The sequence below is a fragment of the Echeneis naucrates genome, chromosome 6 (assembly GCF_900963305.1).
Source record: "Echeneis naucrates chromosome 6, fEcheNa1.1, whole genome shotgun sequence".
Taxonomy (NCBI): domain Eukaryota; kingdom Metazoa; phylum Chordata; class Actinopteri; order Carangiformes; family Echeneidae; genus Echeneis; species Echeneis naucrates.
This window is the reverse complement of record NC_042516.1, coordinates 13,268,429-13,287,639: the sequence shown is the minus strand read 5'-3', so window position 1 is coordinate 13,287,639 and position 19,211 is coordinate 13,268,429. Positions and strand designations below refer to the sequence as shown.

Sequence of the window (19,211 nt, the reverse complement as noted above, 5' to 3'; positions counted from 1 at the left end):
GCCTTCAAACCACCACCAGCCCGCTGGGGCCGCGCTTCACCTGCCGAGGGGCGCCCAGGTATCTGGGAGGGGCGTGGCTTGAGCCTTTGGGCGTGTGAGGAAAAGGTTTCAGCTGTCCCGGCCACAGACGGATCAGGAAGACACGGTGTCGCTTTGATTACATGGTGAAACTACATCACTGACACATTACAGCAGCGGCCTCGGACAGGGCTTGAGGACTCCGGGTCTCTTGTCGTGTTGGATTCACCTCGGAGCGTCTGTGGAAGATGTATTCCGCCAGATATGAATACGCCGTAAGTCAGACTGCGTTATCTCACGTCCGCTCGCTGGGAGAGGGAGGACAGTCAGTGCACAGCGGCCCCCCGCGTGCGATGCGTTAGCTGATCACATATTCAAAGTGTTGGGCCTTCATCCACAGGTTACCTGTTTCCCACAGTAGTTTCAAGTGTGTGTGTGTGTGTGTGTGTGTGTGTGTGTGTGTGTGTGTGTGTGTGTGTGTGTGTGTGTGTGTGTGTGTGTGTGTATTGGAACTATGGATGAATTGCTGGCATTTCCAAAACAAGACACAAGACACCTTCATTCCTCGAAAGCGTTTAGACCAACAAAGTTAATATAGCTTTACTTTCCATAAGCATGTGTTTGTGTCTGAGCCCACAGATACCAGAACGGACTCTTCCCCCCATTATAAATGTTTGGATGAATGATTAAGTTATCTGCGTAAATTTAGAATGAATACTCAGTCTTTCTTTTGACAACTGAAACTTCTGAATTCAATGTCAGGATTGAAGAAGGGGAGGATTGTTTATTTATGAATAATGATGATGAATAATGTATTCTAGTTCAACTGGATATTAAAGAATAGTTTGAAATGTGGCTAATTGAATTATACATCCTGAAGAACATGCTTCATTTGTTTTACATGTCTTTTTAGTGCTGTCACCCCACAATAAGAATGTCATGAGTTCAGTTCCCGGCCTGGGGCCTTTCTGTGTGGAGTTTGGATGTTGTCCCAGTTTCTGTGTGGGTTTCCTCCCACCGTCCAAAGACATCATGTTTGGGTTAACTGGTGACCCTAAACTGTCCGTAGGTGTGAGTGTGAGTGATTGTTGGTCTCTGTCTGTCTCTGTGTGTTGGCCCTGTGATGGACTGGTGACCTGTTCAGGGTGGCCCCGCCCTCAGCCAGTGTGAGCTGGGATTGGCTCCAACACCCCCGTGACTCAGAAACAAAAAAGCGGTAGAAGATGGATGGATGGACGGACAGACGGACCGACCAGTGCACAGCATGTGACTTGGTTGTGTTCAGACAGTAAGAGGAGTCGATCTCTAGTGTTCCAGTGTTCTAGTGGACTAGAAAGCCTCTGGGAGGCGTACTGTGTCAACAGTTGGTGTTTTCAGTTTTTACTCTTTTCTTTGTCTTTGCTTAATGTATGAAGATGGTTGAATATAAATTAATCTGGTAATTTTGAAAGCAGTAAATAAATAGGAAACTTGTGAAGCCACAGTTGGCTGAGTGTTTCCAACTATTGGATTAGGTTTGTGTTTTTAGGATGTACACTAGTGTGTTGTTTGCATTGTGTGCTCTCACTCTCATCCGTGACTGCACACGCACAGATTGTTGATGTATTAATTCCTGGTTAATGGAATTGCTGTGTGGTGACGCATATGTATTATATTTAAGGGTGAAACAGCTTTTGGAACATGTGTAAATTCATTCTGGTTCCGCAATAATCCAACTTCTTTCTGGTTTTAGAGTCTGGGTCGAATCAGAGCAGTTTATGGCCGAAAATATTGAGTGACGACCAAAGTTAAATTTCTTTTCCGATAGGGACCCATTAATGGCTACAAGGCTTTGGTCAGTTCTGCTCAAATGCACCTGTTCAAAGCCAGAGCCTTCATTTGGCATCTTCATGAAAACAGAAATTCGCTCTGTAGTGCATCAGTATGCGAAAAAATCATGTGAGTCAACTGTTTCAGGATTCAGGCGAATGAAGAGTTTGTGACTCTTGGACTGACATTAACAAGGACTTAAACAGTCAGATGTGTGAGAATACCTACACACATGCGAGTTGGTAATGTGTCCTTGAAGACAAAGCTAACTAAGCAAAAGAAAATAAGTGCTGCGCTTTCAAGCTGCCCTTGGTCTCTCTGAAAACTGGGAAACATGTTTGTTTCAAATTATGTAAGTTGTATGAGTGAAACTGCTTAAGTTTGACTGTGTACAGTCCAGCCTTAGATGGATTCAAATGAGGACGCAGTGATTCTCACAGTCTGTTATCAGACTCAGTGGGAGGGGCCACTTTTTCTTTTTCTTTTGTGTTTCAGCTGACAATTCAAGGGCAGTTATGTTGAAAATGTAACATTGTTAGTTCCACAAAATTGTATGTGCCACGCGGGTTTAATCTTTACCACTGTCTTTCTTTGTCTTTAGCTTTAGCTTTATCTATATTTGTGCACAGAATTTACATAAAATAAGTTCAATGAGGGCACCTCCATGTAAATGAAGCAACAGAACTGTCCTTCCTTTGGTCTTCCTCAGTTATTTACTAAATACGATGGAGTGTAGCAGGATTTCTGCCCAGCTCCACTTTGTACATCAAGGTGGTAGTATGCTGTGAGAGCATCTTCATAATACACATCCAAATGGCTGATGCTGTAGTTTGACAGGCTAACTGCTAACAACTGCATGGGCCTACTGTGGGGTAATAAATGCGTGTTGGCTTTTGTTTGCTCAAAGTAAATATGTGACAGCTGAACATTGATAAATATAAGAGCCTCAGTCGTTACTGTAACTTGGCCTAAAACTTCGTCTAAGCTGATACAAAAAAGTTATTTGAGTAAAAATTTTCTATTGCGTAGTTGTTTTTCCACACTATGGGTAAGAGAAGTAACCACAAATCACCTTAGACCTAATATGTTATTACGCTATGATAGTTAAGCAGCGGTATTGTTACATGGCACTACAGCTGAAGCACTGAATTTAATTCAGCCACTAATAATTAATTTTATTACTCATACTTGTGATCCTCCTAATGTGACAACTCAAAACATATTGTGTAAAAAAAGCCTAAGGAGGGCCTGCCTGGTGTCCGCTTTCAAATTTCACCTGCTCACTTTGATTGGGGCTAACTGCTTCAGTCAGGGTTAATGTTAACATTTGGTTCTTTCGGTAGATGAGATGTGGTTGCCTTCAAAAGAGTGGAGATTTAGGAGAAAAACAGCCAGTTTCACAGCGAAAGCTCTGCTCTGTTGACTAAGTCTGATCTAGCTGACAGTTTCTTAGGTCTGTACAATTAGAAAATTGCATACATCATGTAGGCTTGATATATTGTCCCAAATGTGAATTTTTATAAAAATATTTTTTATTAAAGTTAAGTTTAACGTTGACTTTCTGTTCATCTTTTTGTTTCCCTTTTTTTCTTATTGTCTGTTTGGGCTCTTGGTTTGTTAAGTTTGCAGCCCTTTGCAATGTGACATTGTATATTAATGTTTGATATTTTGAGCGCAGAAAGCTTTGGTCTGAATGACAGATTTAAATGGTTTCGTGGCAGAAAAGCATAAATATAAACACAACACCACAGTTATGTGTGATCTATAACTAAGTGGCTATTTTGTTGTTGTTTTTTTGTTTTTTTGTTTTTTTTTTCAAAACAAAATAGGCCATTTCAAAGGGTGCTTTCATGTGACTGTCCGAAGGCGCACCTGTCTCACAATCATGGTATGCCATTTCCATTTTGATGTGCCACCTGACTGACACAATGGGTATTTTGGTTCACTAAAACAGATTTTAACACACTAGTTAACAAAAACCCCACAGTATCATTTAATGCGTTACCAATGTGAGTTAATGTTTTCATACAAATCCAGCAGTGTACCTGTAATGTCGATACTTTAACCTGGAGGGAGTACAGTACTTGGATATACTGTATTGTCGGTTCAGTCATGACTTTTCACACTGACTACAGATGTGGATAGGTTGGAGAAATCTGTCAATTAGGGATAATACTGAAGTGACATTTTAATAACTCTACTGGAGTGCAAGCTGTCTTTTTATTTGTTTGAAACCACACCTTAAAAACATGGAAGCCTGTTTTCTTCTTGCCAGACTGGTTGGTCTGCTTCTGCACATCTTTCCTATTTTGTTGGTTAACACATTTTATGTCTGTTTGTTTTTTCTCACAGTTCTCTAAACTTGATATCTGCTGTTACACTCCGATTGTCAGCGCTACAACATGGTGTGGCCTGAGAGACAGACATGCAGTGCTTCGTCTTTAAGAATGCCTCAGCTTTTTTTTTTTTTTTTTTTTTTTTTTGTGATTCCCATTGTTCAAAGCTGGGGTAGTAATTCTTTCTAGGGGTGAAGAATGTGATATGATGAAGAGCATGTAATGGTTTTATTAGTCTGTGATCATGGTGACTGATAGAAAGAGACCCTGGAGCACTTGCTGACCCCTTCTCTAATGATTCCCTTCATTCTGGCCCATGATTGCCGTTAGAGATTCCAATTAGAAAGCATGTGTGGAAGCCTGGGCTGGGTAAGAATAGGCCTTAATTGCTATGAGTTATCATCTAGACTCATGTAATTGAGCCCCCATCTTAAGGGGCAGCACATCTGACAAATTGATTTAATGCCAAAGTGATTCTCTATTCCTAATGGCACTCGGGCTTCTTCACTCTTGAGCTACAGGCACTGAATTCATTGTGTGTTGATTACTAAGTGTTGTGAAACCTTTCTCTCAGTCTTCCTCCTTCAGAGAGCTCAACAACAGACACTACAGTATCAACAGGACACACACAGCCGTAACTATTAAGCCCAAATCCTTTGCTAAGTTGCACCGTCTTTATTAAGTCAGTTTGTGATTGCATGTACGCAGGCGGTGTCAGTGTGGGCTGTCTGTCACAGTTGCTACAGGTTTGGCCAGTTTTGCAAACATTCACAATCTCCCTGTTTTAACATGCCATTCCTGGAAAGCTGAGCAAATCAGCTGTTCGTACAGTTATTAGTTAGCAACTCAGTTACAATATATCAAAGAGGAAATGTATGACAAGTAAAGACACATAAGACACACAAAGTCATTTATGCTGAGAGATAAGTATGTTGAAAGTGTTGTTCTTGTAACATTAGTTATAGAAAATTCAAACTGACATACCGGCAGAAATTCATTTAAATGCTCATTTACAGCTCATCTGGTTTAAGAGAAGTGTGTGATGTGTGGCCAACAATAGATTAAATGTAAAAGAAATGTGGGAATGTGTCTTAAACTAAAGATTATTGTTGCTACTGTATTTAATACACACATGATAAGACTGAATCCACACTGCAGGTATACATTTCTCATTGTGGTTCATGGTATAATCCAAGTCAATGCACAAAATGGCATACTTGCTTTATGTTTTGTTGACTTTGTTTTGTTCTTTTTCTGCATCAGGGACCCAATGGCCGCCACGAGCAAATTGACTTCTTCACCAACAAAGAGAAGGTGTCGTCAAAGAAGAAGACTGGCATCATCGTTGGGGCTCTTTTGGCAGTTCTGGTTGTAGCGGCTGTTGTAGCATTTCTCATTTGGCTGTTTTTATGTGAGTATGATCAATAATAAAATATACAATTAACAATAAAATTACTATTTAAAAATGACAATGAAGCCTCACAGTACAGTAATATGTGTTTATATGTGTGATTAAATAAAGTGAGATACTGTATTTCTCTGGACATTTCTGAGGATAAATCAAGATTTGTATTGATTGAAATTAAATTGGAATTTCAGTGTTTGCTTTGTGAACATCAGAAACTGTGATGGGGATCATTTCCATTTTCTGTGAAGGCACTGCTCTGAAATCTTTTTGAAAACTTATTAAGACTGGCTTGTTTGGACTTTGTAATTTCCCACTTGTGTTTCACTGCATCAACTTTCTCCTTCAATAATGCAAAGCAGACAGATGTCACAGAGTCCACAGCACAGCTTCTCTGTCATTTACGAACCAAACTGTCCTCTTGATATGAGATTACAGTTTACAGCTTTAAAATACTGCTTCAATGCGTTTTTTTTTTTTTCACCTCAGCTCTTCATCAGAGGCAGCAATCTTATATATATACACACACATATTTTTTGCAGACACTTAACCCTCATCTTCCTGTCTCTTCCAAGTCAAAGACGCTGATTCTGATGCCACTCTACATAGACACATCAGCCCAACAGAGCAGGTCTTCAGTGGGCATATGAAGCTGGTTGGCGCACAGTATGACGAGAAGCTAGAGGACACAAGCAGCGAAGAATTCGAGAGCTTGGCAAAAAAACTGGAGACAGAAGTAAGTTTGTCATTGTTTACTATAAACTATTTTAATTAGAACATAGGCTTAATGCAGACTATGGATGATTGACTTTTTTGTGTGTGGGAGTTTTGTTTTGAATGCAAGATCTTTGCTGTCAATAAAGATAGGCGTGAAACACAAAATTTCCTCCAGTTTGTTGCGCCCCACCTGTCATGTCTCCTATAAACTGTCCGCTCACTTTGAGAACTGCAGGAGCCAACAATGCTGGGATACGTTTACACAAATATCCAGCAACTTTAAAATGTCGCTCTAGCACCACCCCTCTGTAGAAAATTGTATTGTAACCCCTTTGGGTCAAAAAGAAAACAGGTTCATTTCCTCTATTGTGAGTGTTTATATCTGCTCTTGTGAAACCTGTTCCACCTTTTGATCAGCTTTGGCTTTTTCTTCCCCTTTTGTGAAGCTGCACTCCCGCCTACCCCCATAAATACTACTTGTGCTGAACCATATCGGTATCCATGTCTGATATAGTTCATAGCTCACTGCAGCTGAAGGCAAGACAGTTAATTGAGGATTCCATTATTGTGAGCTTTGCATGGAGGGCTTTTTTTTTTTTTTTTTTCATGTTAACATGCTAATTTGTACTTCGTCTTCAGGCAGACAAGCAGGAATCTTGTACATGGCCTGTTTTATAAAAATATTTTTTTCTCTACACAGCTGGGGGAAAACTACTTGAAAGAACCACTGCTTGCAAAATACTACACTAAATCTGTGGTCACTGCATTCAGGTACTGTAGCTCCTCTACTGTTTTTCCACTCCTAAACTGTCTGCTGTTAGGGTTAGGATTGGATACCAGAGACTTCATGTTGAAGTTATATTACATTGAAGTTACTTACATGAAGTGAAAGCTTTGTTGCATAGACCTGCAAGGCTGTTGTGTTTTTCTGTACGTCCAAAAGATTAGATGTGGTCATTGTGACCTGGCTCTCATATTGACGCCTGAACAGAGACGAGGCCCCTGGACCCTGTCACTCCCCTACATGACCATACTCAGTTACTTGTGTAGCATTGCACTGTAGTGAATTATATAGTGCTGTGCAAACATTGGCAGTAAATTCAAACACTGTAGTCATGCTGCTGTACAGAGGGTGTGGGCAGAGGATATAGAGCTGCTGCCAGATTTGGCTTTTGTGATTATTTTTTTCTTGCAGTATTTCAAATCGCCCATCTTTCACTGGTTTGCTGTGTCTTCGTAAATGTTAAAGCTTTTTTACTAAATCTCTTCTCAATGCTTTCCTTTCTCCCTCTCCTTCTCTTTCACATTTCCCTTATACCAGTGAGGGTGTGACTGCTTACTTCTGGTCCCAGTTTTATGTTCCAATTGAAGATCTGGACATTTTGCCTGAGCTCTCAGAAGAACGGGTACTGGAGTCGCTGGAAAGAGGCATTAATCAACAACGCACTGGTTCAAGCCTCAGTGATATTAAGATCACAGAAGTCACTGCCTCGTGTAGGTACCATTGGGGGGCCATGTGGGCGGGTGGAGGGGGGGGGTCACACAAAGGGGTATCTTGGTGTTTTATTACAGCTGGCACATGAATATGACATTTAACTATCAGCAAAGATAAAGCACAGTGAATACAGATCTGAATACGGTCATTGTCATCTCCTATCAGCATTGGTATTCTGTGTGCTCTCTGTTTGCATTATAGGAGCCAGCTCTGAGTTGTGCTGATAAGATGATAATAGATAAGCCAGAGCTCTCTGCTTGTGCTTCATCTGAGATTGCACATTTTATGCTGTTTGGATCCTCTAATGATATTAGCTGAGCTCTGGCCTGGCTTGAGACAGCCATTTTTCTTCCTTCTGTCTTCTCAGCATTCACATTGGATTTGTCCACATCCTGGCTACCAGCCAACTGCTGGGCCTGTGACTCAGTGGTTTTGGTCCTCTTTAAAATGATTTCTGTGGGTATGATTTGATGTTGCTGTCCCAGATAGTTAGACAGAGATGTATGGGTTGCTGCTGTAGGGCAAGGTGAGATGGAGCAGAAAGAGCTACACACCACCGCCGGGTCTTTTAACCGCAGGGAAATGGAACAGAAAATGTGCAACCCAAATATTTTAGGTTCATGCATCAAATTCTATCAGCTTCCCAACTTTGGTGACCCATTCTTACCTCGCCTCCTGTTTCTCTGCCACTCTCTCTCTGTCTCCAGTCACAGACCCTCGCATGGCCAGGAACCCCAGAGCCAGTGAGTACAGCGCGTCCCATTTCAATCACTCGCAGCTGTAATTTTCCAGCTGGCTAGATGCTCACCCTCCTGCCAGTCTGTGACGAATGGCTGGCCCCGCCTGTACTGTACATGTGCTGCTTTAGTCAGAGATTGAGAACCCCGTATCAGGCCAGGGCGACTCAGTCACTATGCCCAACACTTTTCTTTAACACTGTCTGGCAATTGGGAACCTTGGCTTGATTAGACTATATTACATTTCATTCCTGAAATGGATGCACTGTCCTAACATCTGACTTGACATAGGTCTGTTGCATAAAAGATCAGAAGAACCTACAAAGTGCAATCCAAAATGTAGGAGATACAGAATATAAATATAGTGATATTTTAGTTTACTGGCCATAAACTGCTGTTTTCTAGTTCCATGTATGTTCTGAGATATAACTTGTGTCTTTTGTGCTCAGATGAGTGTTTCTACAAGCTGGAGGCTGAAGAAACGGAGAAGAGCTTTTCATCTCCAGGATACCCTGTAGCCTACCCTCCCAAGGTTCGGTGTCAGTGGCAAATCCGAACCTCAGAGAGCCACGCCATTTCTGTCAAGTTCCCATTCTTCCATGTTGAGGATGATTGCACGGATGACTTTGTCTCCATCTTTGACTCTTTGAGTCCTGATGAGTCACAGGCCATCACAGAGTAAGTGATGACCTGTGAATGTCCAGAGTATTTGGGAAACTTGTTAGACACGTTAGGCTCTCTTTAAAAGTAACATCTTTGATTGATGAATCAGGTTTTTCTGTCACTCTTTTTGATGGTGGTATGTGGTGCAGTATTCTTTGCTTTAATGTCTCCCCCGCAAGAGGAATTGTATTTAAAAGAAACGAAACAAAATGACTAATTTGTACTCCAACAGAACTACAAGTTGTAACAAAAATCACATTCTCATCCTGCCTTTAAACCTTGGTAGCAGGGTTTGTTTGAACCAACATTTGTCTCATTTATTTAGTCTTGAAGATCAGAGAGAGGGGGAGCATATCTCTACGTGATTCCCAGAGGACAACCACCAGGAAACACTTTGTATTTGACTGAAATGTTGCAGAGGGATTTAAGAGTAAAAGCTATTTTGATGTGGGTAGAAACCAGGTTCCACTTCATTCCTTTCACTGCATTTGTGATTTGTGAACTTTTTTTTTTTCTTGGCTCTGAAGCCTTCAGAGCGCCATGTCCCTTTTATTGTTAACTTTTGAGACCTTGGAGAGATTGAGTTGCCTCAAAAAGACCTCTCCTTTCAAATCTGTGATGGGTGAAAACCTGAATACTGCTATACCACTGAGTGTAATTGCACTTTGTCTGTGGGGGAGTGGTAAAATTCTGAAACTACAGGCTCCTGAATGCAACATCAGCTGTAGCTGCAGGTGATGTCAAACTCTGGAACCATTGCCAAACAAATATGTGTAACCAAGTGATGCATAAAATTTTTAGAATGCTATTGAGTGATCAGCCTTATCGAACATGACATGGGGTTCATGAGAACCATAATATAATACGCTATAATGACGTTATTGTACCAGAGATAGATGTATTACTATTCTTGCAGCATCATTTTCACCTCCATGGCTCTGCCACCAGAGCCATGGAGGCAACTTTTTGCAACTTTTTGCTGATACCTAATCTTTGACTTTCAAACTCAGCTTAAGCAATTTTTATTTAGTGCTGGCACTCTCTCACCATATTTATCTCTTCTTCTGTTTATCTATTGATTTATTTTTTTCCCTAAAGAATTCTTTCGAGTGTTTTAAACTTGTTTGCCACAATGATTTTTTTTTTTTTTTTTTTTTTGTGTCTCTGACTAAAAACAATTACAGCCACACTTAACTTCCTTAAATCTGGCACATCCTAAGAAAATGAAAAACTAAATGCTTCAATCAATCATCTGGTCCTTCATGGTGGCCTTTACTACATTTGTTTTTAACACATTCTTCTGATAAAGTAATCAAATCTTATTTTTGCAAGAACTTGCTTACTCCTTTTTTTCCCCTTTTTTCACAGGAAGTGTGGTCAGAGGCCTCCTTCCAACCCTCTGGAGGTGGTGTCCTCTGGCAACATCATGCTGATTAACTTGATTGCTGACACTAATGTCCAGAGGCCAGGCTTCGCTGCAGAGTACAAAGCCATTCCCAAGTCTGAACGTAATAAAGGAGACACTCATTGGCACAAACATTGTCTATTTGCAACTGTATTCTCTGCTAAACCTACAATAATTCACTGAGCTGAAACTGATCAGAAGTGAGTGAATATATCTCATCTTCATCTGCAGTACAAACCTGTGGTGGTGCCCTCTCTGCAAGCAAAGGAGTCTTCACCTCTCCACTTTATCCAGTCTTCTATCCCCCTGCCATTGACTGCAAGTGGACCATCCAGGTTTGCATCACTGCTCCTCTCCTTCGCCCCCTCCTCCTCCTAAAACCCCTCCACCCACCCACCCATTTCCCCCACCATCCTTAGCCTGCCATGAGAGGAATGCTGAGGCAGCACTATAGACGCCAAGCTGTTCAGTACCTCTTCTATCTTCATGTGTCAGACTGCTGTTGCTGCCGCAGCTCTAGCTGAGCTGCAGTGTTTTGTGTGTTGTTGGGTTTGTTGTTGTTTTTGTTTGTTTTTTTTTTTTTTGAGTGGGGCAGGGGGGCTGGTGTGTATGTCCACTGTCTGCTTGGGTGTGTTGCGTGGATGTTTACATTTACATGTGATACAGATGTCTGTGTGTAGAGGAGTGACTGGCATGATAAATAAGGCTTTTCATGAACCAACCCCATCTTCCTCTATGCTGAAGGTCCCTGCTGGGAAAAAGGTGCGAGTGAAGTTCACTATGTTCCGCATGAAGGAGCCGGGGGTGGACATCCGTGTGTGTCACAAAGACTTTGTGGAAATTATGGATACCAAGTAAGACTGAAGTCATGAAAATTATATATGTGATTGTGTTTGACAGTGTGTGCATAGCATAGCAGTCAGGCCCAATTTTCTTCAGCTCAATAAGCAATAGGTACGCTGCTATCAGCATGAAAAGCTGAAAAATAGCCACACTGAAGCATGAACAGCCAAGTAAGCAGCCATGCAGGTTTTAACCAAACCTTCCAGTTTGTCAGCAAAATCAAAGGTGAATAGCAAAGTAATGCCTGAAGCTGTCCTTGGTTCAACCTTTGCCCCCCAAGTATTTGCTATATTTCTGCTCACAAAGAGGTTTCCTGTTTAATTATTGATATTCTGTTTCAGTTTACCTTTACCAAAGATAATTTTTACTAATCTGCTGTCGGTTTGCAACATGTCTGGCTGTTCAGGAACTCCTGAAATTACTTCAAAAGAAATCCAGTAACAAACCTGAGATTTGTGTGCCAGGTACTGTGGTGAAATGTCCACTCTGGCTCTGACCAGCAAAAACAACATCCTAAATGTTCACTTCCATTCCGATGAGTCCTACACTGACAAAGGCTTCAGCGCAGAGTACACCGCATTTGATCCGGAAAACCGTGAGTTAAAAGTCTTGTCTGGCACCCACACTGACACAGCACTTGGCGAGACAGGCCAAATGTTGCAACATGACAGTGACACTCATAGCCTGCCATTACAGAGCAAGACGGGAAGAGTAACCGTGCAGTCTGGTAGACTAGAAGACAATGGCTGACTGACAGCCAAATAGAGCTGTTTTAGTGATAGAGGCTTAGAAACTGCGGCAGTGAAACTCAAGAGCCAAACTAATCACCAGAGAGCTTGTTTATTGGGTCCATTTTATTTGCCACTGTCAGTCATGAGCACTGCACTTCCAAAACCCTCTGCTCTTTATGTTGTCTCCCAGTTTGACTGAAATGGATTTATAATTGCTCCGATCAGCAGGGACAAGCATTGGCCACATGACAGATGTTGTGAGCATACTCTGTCACTCCCCTTTGCTCAATTTGTCATCACCCTCTTTTACTCCTTTTCTCTCCCCTCCCTGCCTCTTTTCACTGTTTTATGAACAGCTTGCCCCGACAAGTTTGCCTGTGCCTCTGGCATCTGCATTGCAAAGCAACTGAGGTGTGATGGGTGGAACGACTGTGGTGACATGAGTGATGAGATGAAGTGCCGTAAGTTGCCCCTTGAACCAATCGCACGCTTACTCATTGCCGCCATGTTACCTTTTGTACTTAAAAGAGTAATTAGAAAAAAAATTTCTTTATTTTAAGTGTTTTTATCTGCCTTCCTTCAGGAGCTAGATGAGAGGTTCAATTTTGGTAATTTGGTGCTGTATAAATAAGTTAGATTTGATTTGATCTTACAGCTGCATGATAAATATAAGGCTAAGGCACCTAGCTTTCCTCAGCTTTGAGAATGGGAACAGTGAGAAATGTCTTTCCTGGCCGTGTCAGAGACTAAAAACAACAAACTTTGGTTATATAGGCAGCACAGTGAAATGGTGGTTAGTGCTGTTGCCTTATGGTAAGAAGGGTCACGGTTTGATTACCTGGACTGGGGCCTTTCTGCCTTTTGATTGTTAAGAGCTTATAGTCCTGAGCAAATCTCCTACAAAATTTGCCAATTAATTTACCAGTTTCCCATTTTGTTTTTAATACAGATGAAATAAGCATGTCCCATGTTAAATTACAGGATTTGGAGTTTCTGGAAGTTTATGTTGCGTTCAGACAGAGCTGAGGTGTTTTAAGTCTTGTGCTTCGTAAAACTAACCAATGCTCTGTATTTAACTCACTTATGAGAGTGTCATCAACCATCTCATCTAACTCTCAGAAGGCTAATCGGTTTTCATTCCCCAGACTGTTTAGCTGTACCTTCAGTACTTGAGACGTTATCTGTCTCTATATACATATTTCTTTGTTTATTTTTTCAATATGTAATTGAATTGTTGAAAAATCCTTTTCACTCATATTTACATCTTCCTCTGTTAAATTCATGGCATGGCTGCTCCCCCAGATTGTGAGAATGACCAGTTTGCTTGTGGAAATGGTTTGTGCAAACCAAGGATGTGGGTTTGTGATAGCGTCAATGACTGCGGAGACGGGAGCGATGAGAAGAAGTGCAGTAAGTATCCCTGTTTTTTAAGTGCCCTATAGGGGATACAAACTCTATCTAATGCGATGCTAATTGTGCTAGTATTAAAGGGACATCATTGCTAACGCTCTGGTCACTCACTGCTGGGCTGTGTGCACTCATTATTCCATCAGTAATGGAGTTTGTTTGGAGTCTTGCCCAATTTGCCCAGCATCTGTCCATCCTTATTTTCCCGTGATATTCCCACTATCTGTGATTGCTTCTAGGTTGTGAGGCCAATGAGTGGCGCTGTGGGGACGGGGTTTGTCTGCCTCAGGACATTGTTTGTGACCAAAAGAAGGACTGTGCAGATGGAAGCGATGAGGCCAATTGTCAAGCCTGTAAGTAGCGGTGCTTATTGTTTTCCAAATCAGTCAGGTGAGAAGTCCCAGCAGAGTAATCTATAAACGTGTTACACCAACCATTCCATTTTTTTTCTTTTTCCACCGCTCAGAAGAGTTTTAGGTATAGTTTTTTTTAAGATGCCGTGTTGGAGAGTCATTCATTGTTGATTCAAAGTATTTCTTTCCTCCAACTTTTTATTTAACTGTTTCTCACTTTCACTTTCCCTTGGCCACACACACACACACACACACACACAGATGGCACTCTTGCATTTCCTTCTGATTTTCACTTCTGTGAATAAAGAGGGATATTGGACCTCAACCCCAATCGATACACCCAATTAGCAATCAGCTCCTCAATCACTTTGCATTGTGCTTTCAAGTCTCACTTTGAAGGCTCACTGATTGCACACTATTTTACCGGATAAACTTAGCAATGCTCTGACACTTATGTACTGCTATATGTTTTGCTTCTTGGACCTGTCTCCACCACACTGTAGCTCTAGGTATCTGCTCTAACTTCAGCTTCAAGTGTAAGAACGAAGAGTGTGTCAACAAGGTGAATGCCGAATGCGACCGCGTCAACGACTGTTCTGATAACTCGGATGAGGAGAGCTGTCGTAAGAAATGTTTTAATTTTTTCCCCTCTTTTAGTATTCAATTTCAAAATTAAAATAGCTGAAAGTGGATCAAATCTCCTCACTGTCCTTCAAATAAGATTATAGACAAGCTGATTTAAGCTGCACGTTGGGCTGTCTGTTAGAAAAGAGCCCCAGGCCTTGGCTGCTTTATTTATTTCATTCCTCTTTGAAAGCTGATCTTGTCATCTCTGAAGTTTTTTTGTTTTTTTTTTCCTCCATTTGAGCCTCAGGGTGTTCCTGTATTTTTACTTTTTTTGTTTTTGATCAGCTAATATGCCAGTGTGCCTTATTTGGATTCCGAAGAGTAATAGCAGCACATACAGCCAAGGCCAATCCAATGGAGATGGCTTCAAGTCAACTTGATCTCTTTTTCAGATTTCCCCCCCGTCCCTCAGTTTCACCTAACATTTTGAACTCACCCTCCAATGCCCTACCTTTCTCATTGTATTTTTTGTTAAATGTCAGATTGTGGCACCAGGCCTTATAAGCTGAACCGTATCGTGGGAGGACAGAACGCCAAGCTGGGGGAATGGCCCTGGCAGGTCAGCCTTCACTTCCAGACCTATGGGCATGTCTGTGGTGCCTCTATCATCTCTGAGAATTGGCTCCTTTCAGCTTCCCACTGTTTTGTCACCAGCAGCCCAGAGTGAGTCACAGCATCTACATCCAAATCTCTCATTCACATGTACAACCAGATTCCCTCTTATATACTTGAGCCTATAAACTGGTATTATTCCCATTTATATTTTATGATTCATGACATTCTTTAACATCTTTTCAGGTTTTATTAGTCAGTTATCAGTATTCAGTAGTGGAAAGTACTATTCACATTAAGAGACCATTATACACAAATTGCAAAGTCTGCAAATTAACCCCTGATGACAGTGAAGTTTGGGGGGGGGGGGGTTATTTACAAATCATTCATGAAAACATGTAGCTGTATTCAACAGAGTGTCCTGTGGGTGGAGCACTAATCATGCTGTTGAGCCACTGAGCCTGAGCCACTTCTGTTACAACCAACGGGGAATGTACTTATTTTCCCACACTCACAGCTAGTGTTGATATGTGTTGCACAAAAGACCCATATTTAATTTGTGAGCATTTTCCAAAGAAAAACAAGTTTTCTTTCTTGTCATATATCATCATGAGTACAGTGTAACTTTGCATTGTTGTCAACAATATTGTCTAAATTCAGGGCAATCCAAAAATAAATACTAACTCTGTGAAGCTTTTGATTTTCTGTTCTTGTTGTAAAAGTTTGATGAGTTTTATTTTTTAATTTAATATTATTATTTTGAAGCTTTTGTTTGTGTTGGTCTTGCTTTGTCTTGACCGACACAGTTTCATTGGAGATTGAAACACATAACCTTAAACAAAGTTTGTAGGGCTGTTGACATATTTACAGTATTGTACCTGTCCATGCTGCCTTGTGCATGTAAAGAACCATAACCCTCACTCCATGATGCTGTACATCCCACTACAGAAACCATATTGCATCCAACTGGCAGACCTACAGTGGCATGCAGGACCAGTACAACCATGAAAACGTACAGCGGCGCTCATTGAAGAGGATCATCTCCCACCCCGATTACAACCAAATGACCTTTGACTATGACATTGCACTGCTGGAGCTCAGTGAGCCGCTGGAGTTCACAAACACCATCCAACCCATCTGCCTACCCTCATCCTCCCACGTCTTCCATGCAGGCATGTCCTGCTGGGTCACAGGCTGGGGCGCGCTCCGCGAAGGAGGTATTATTGTTATACATTATTGTTATTATTATACATGAATTGGTTATTTATAGTCACAGTTCTACTAAGTTTCATTTATTTATTTATTTTACTGTAACAGATTAATATCACACTAATATGAATATCTATGCTGCTATTCCTCAGTTAAGGTTGACCCACTCTGCAGTGGTTTTTCCTTTTAGCATATCCAACTCGCATCAAAATGAAGACATCTCACGCCTCCCCCATCCTTTTCACGAAGCTATTCATCTCCGTCCTTCATCTTCTTTCCCTGTCTGCCTATTTTTCCTTTCCTTTATCTCTTTCTCATTTTGTCCTGTTCTTCAATTTCTTTAATGTCCCTCCCATTTCTTTATCACTCCTGTCATGACATACTTCTCTTCAACTCGGCCCTCTCTCGCTTTTCTCTCAGCTTTTTCTAATCTGCTCTGTTTTACTAAGCCATCTTCCATATCCATACATCAAGACAGACATAGGCTTCCATGGGCAGCTTCTTAAACCTTCGTTAGCTAACGCTAATCTGAACTGTTAACACTTTTGATATTAGTGACTAACACAGAGGACATGTCCTGATCTTGCAGGTCAAAAGGCACAGCTGCTACAGAAGGCTTCTGTAAAAATCATCAATGACACTGTGTGCAATATAGTCACAGAGGGCCAACTCACCTCCAGGATGCTCTGCAGTGGATTCTTGGTTGGAGGGATTGATGCATGCCAGGTGAGACCAAGCAACATATATATATATGTGTTGCTTGTATGTATGTATGTATATGTGTGTGTGTGTATGTATGTGTGTATGTATGTATGTGTGTGTGTGTGTGTGTGTGTGTTGCTATTTTTACACCCATACAATTATCATGCTCTCACATATGAGTCCAATGTAATAACTGATCTCCCCTTACAATGCTCACCAGGGAGACTCTGGAGGACCCCTGGCGTGTTTCGAGGAGAGTGGGAAGTGGTTCCAGGCTGGCATTGTGAGCTGGGGTGAGGGCTGTGCTCGTCGGAACAAGCCGGGTGTCTACTCACGTGTCACCAAGCTGAGAGACTGGATCAAGGCAGAGACAGGAATTTGATGATGCTGCGAGGACCAGGGAGGCATGCAGAGCAGGGAACAATGTCGGAGTGCCAAAAATATTGGAGAAAGAACATTGGAGTTTTTCTCAGGAATTCAAGTCTTTTCACGATGGATCTTTTTAGCACCATTGTTGCATGGACCCAGAGAGTCACATCTGTGACTTCAAGCACTTTGTTTGGTTGCCAATCCCTGTTTTGCCACTCATTCGCTCATTCACTCACTCTTTGTATAGTTTTTCAAGCTAAATTAGGATCGTATTTTTTTCCCCATAGCACTGATGTCATTTATAATGCAATAATAAAATCAGCATGTTCTGGGAATCATTTTCCCAGTTATAGTAAAACACAGCATCGTCAGGTATGAGCAGAATATGAACATTTTAGTAGTGTGTTTCCTTAAACTCGCTGAATTTAATTTTTATGTATTTTTTTCTACACAGGTGGTGACATGCGATGTGCTTTTATCCTTTTGAGTTGTAATGTATTTTGCACTTTGCGAAAATACATTTCCAGTGACTATATCGCTGCAGCTTTTTCAGTCCAATATCATAAAGGTCCGTAGCACAATGTTTCAAAGCATCACATAGTTTTGTTTTTTGACTGATCTCTATCTCCCTGCCTACCAGGCAGCCATTAGTCTCAGTTACCAGTTGAGCATGAGTATCAACTTTCAGAAACGAAAAATGTTTGATGAAAAACTATAAAAAAAAAAAAATAAAAAAAAAAAATACACAAGCATCATGCTCAAATCTATTAAGGACCATTTTTGTATCATACTAAAGTAAATGAAAGCCCAAAGCTGAATGGATGGAAAAATTAATTAACTAATGTCAAAACTTTGCCATGGAAAGCTGCCAGCAGTAACATTAAGTATACTAGATATACTAGATTTGTCACTGATGGCCTAAAGCAAGCAAAAACATCAGCATGGTTCTTGAGGAACTCTGATCTGAGACTTGAGCGAAGCCCACATAGTTTTAAGTTGTTGACCTGAGTGGGGATCCTATATCTGTGTTTGTCCTACACTCTCAGATGGTTTTTCACAGCTCTCTATTTAAGCTCAGGATGATTGAAGTCTTCTGTCACATGCAGGAGAGCCAAAGCAAACTAATAGGTTTGTCACAAGTGGCCAAAGCGATCCAATAAGTTTTTATCCCTAAGACTTTCCTCCTGTAGACCACCACTAGTTTCTTTTAGTCTATTTTTAGCCTTTATCTTGATTTTCCTGGAAATATTACATCCTGGATGAAGTGAACCAAAGACTTCGATAAGTATTAATCATTGAGGGGGGAAGTTTTTAAAAGTGAAAACTGGAATTGAATTTGAAAGTGTGTTTACACAGAATATATTCAAGTGTAAACTTATGTCCAATAGAATGAGTGCTGTACATTGACTCATCATGGAAATACTTTCTTTTACATTCTTTCTTTGTTTGTGTTTCTATAAATGTTTTGTACAAAAGTTAACTGAATAAACCTCTTTCATCTGATTCATCTGACTAATTGCATTTCCAGTATTATTTGGCTTTGATGGTGCCTTGGTTAGTGTTATGTTGTGCCTAATAAATGTTTGTCTTTTGAGACCTTGTCTCTTCTCACAGAAGAACTGCGATGAGCATGTACCGCTCCTCCCCATCGTGCGCAGCATGCCTACCTAAGGAACAGAGGTGACAAGACAAACTCGTATTGTTACAGCTCTATCCTATTACCGTTCAAGATGGGCACGTCAGCTTTGGGAGGTGGATACACATACAGTGGGGGTGCTGCAATATCGTCTGTCTTCATTAAAAGCTGTGCAGCACTGAGGGAATAGGAAAATC

General features: G+C 41.1%; 1 protein-coding gene across 1 annotated transcript; it reads left to right on the top strand.

The window, feature by feature from the left end:
- The first annotated feature begins 104 nt into the window (after positions 1 to 104).
- Positions 105 to 18,881, top strand: st14 (ST14 transmembrane serine protease matriptase). Its single transcript, XM_029504578.1, has 19 exons — positions 105 to 293; positions 5,427 to 5,574; positions 6,144 to 6,304; positions 6,986 to 7,056; positions 7,607 to 7,779; positions 8,488 to 8,523; positions 8,967 to 9,195; positions 10,549 to 10,688; positions 10,817 to 10,920; positions 11,330 to 11,439; positions 11,893 to 12,023; positions 12,516 to 12,620; positions 13,462 to 13,569; positions 13,806 to 13,919; positions 14,423 to 14,542; positions 15,029 to 15,209; positions 16,047 to 16,315; positions 16,897 to 17,033; positions 17,230 to 18,881. Exons 1-19 carry the CDS (start codon positions 267 to 269, stop codon positions 17,389 to 17,391), a joined length of 2,526 nt encoding a protein of 841 aa, XP_029360438.1. The 5' UTR covers positions 105 to 266; the 3' UTR covers positions 17,392 to 18,881.
- Positions 18,882 to 19,211: the final 330 nt, after the last annotated feature.

What these genes read in the sequence shown, in the direction of transcription:
- st14 (XM_029504578.1), top strand. Translation starts at nt 267, where the DNA reads ATGTATTCCGCCAGATATGAATACGCC. An exon ending in CACAGAAGTCACTGCCTCGT is followed by an intron (nt 7,780 to 8,487) that starts GTAGGTACCATT and finishes CTCTGTCTCCAG; the next exon opens with TCACAGACCCTCGCATGGCC. An exon ending in GGGCGCGCTCCGCGAAGGAG is followed by an intron (nt 16,316 to 16,896) that starts GTATTATTGTTA and finishes CTGATCTTGCAG; the next exon opens with GTCAAAAGGCACAGCTGCTA.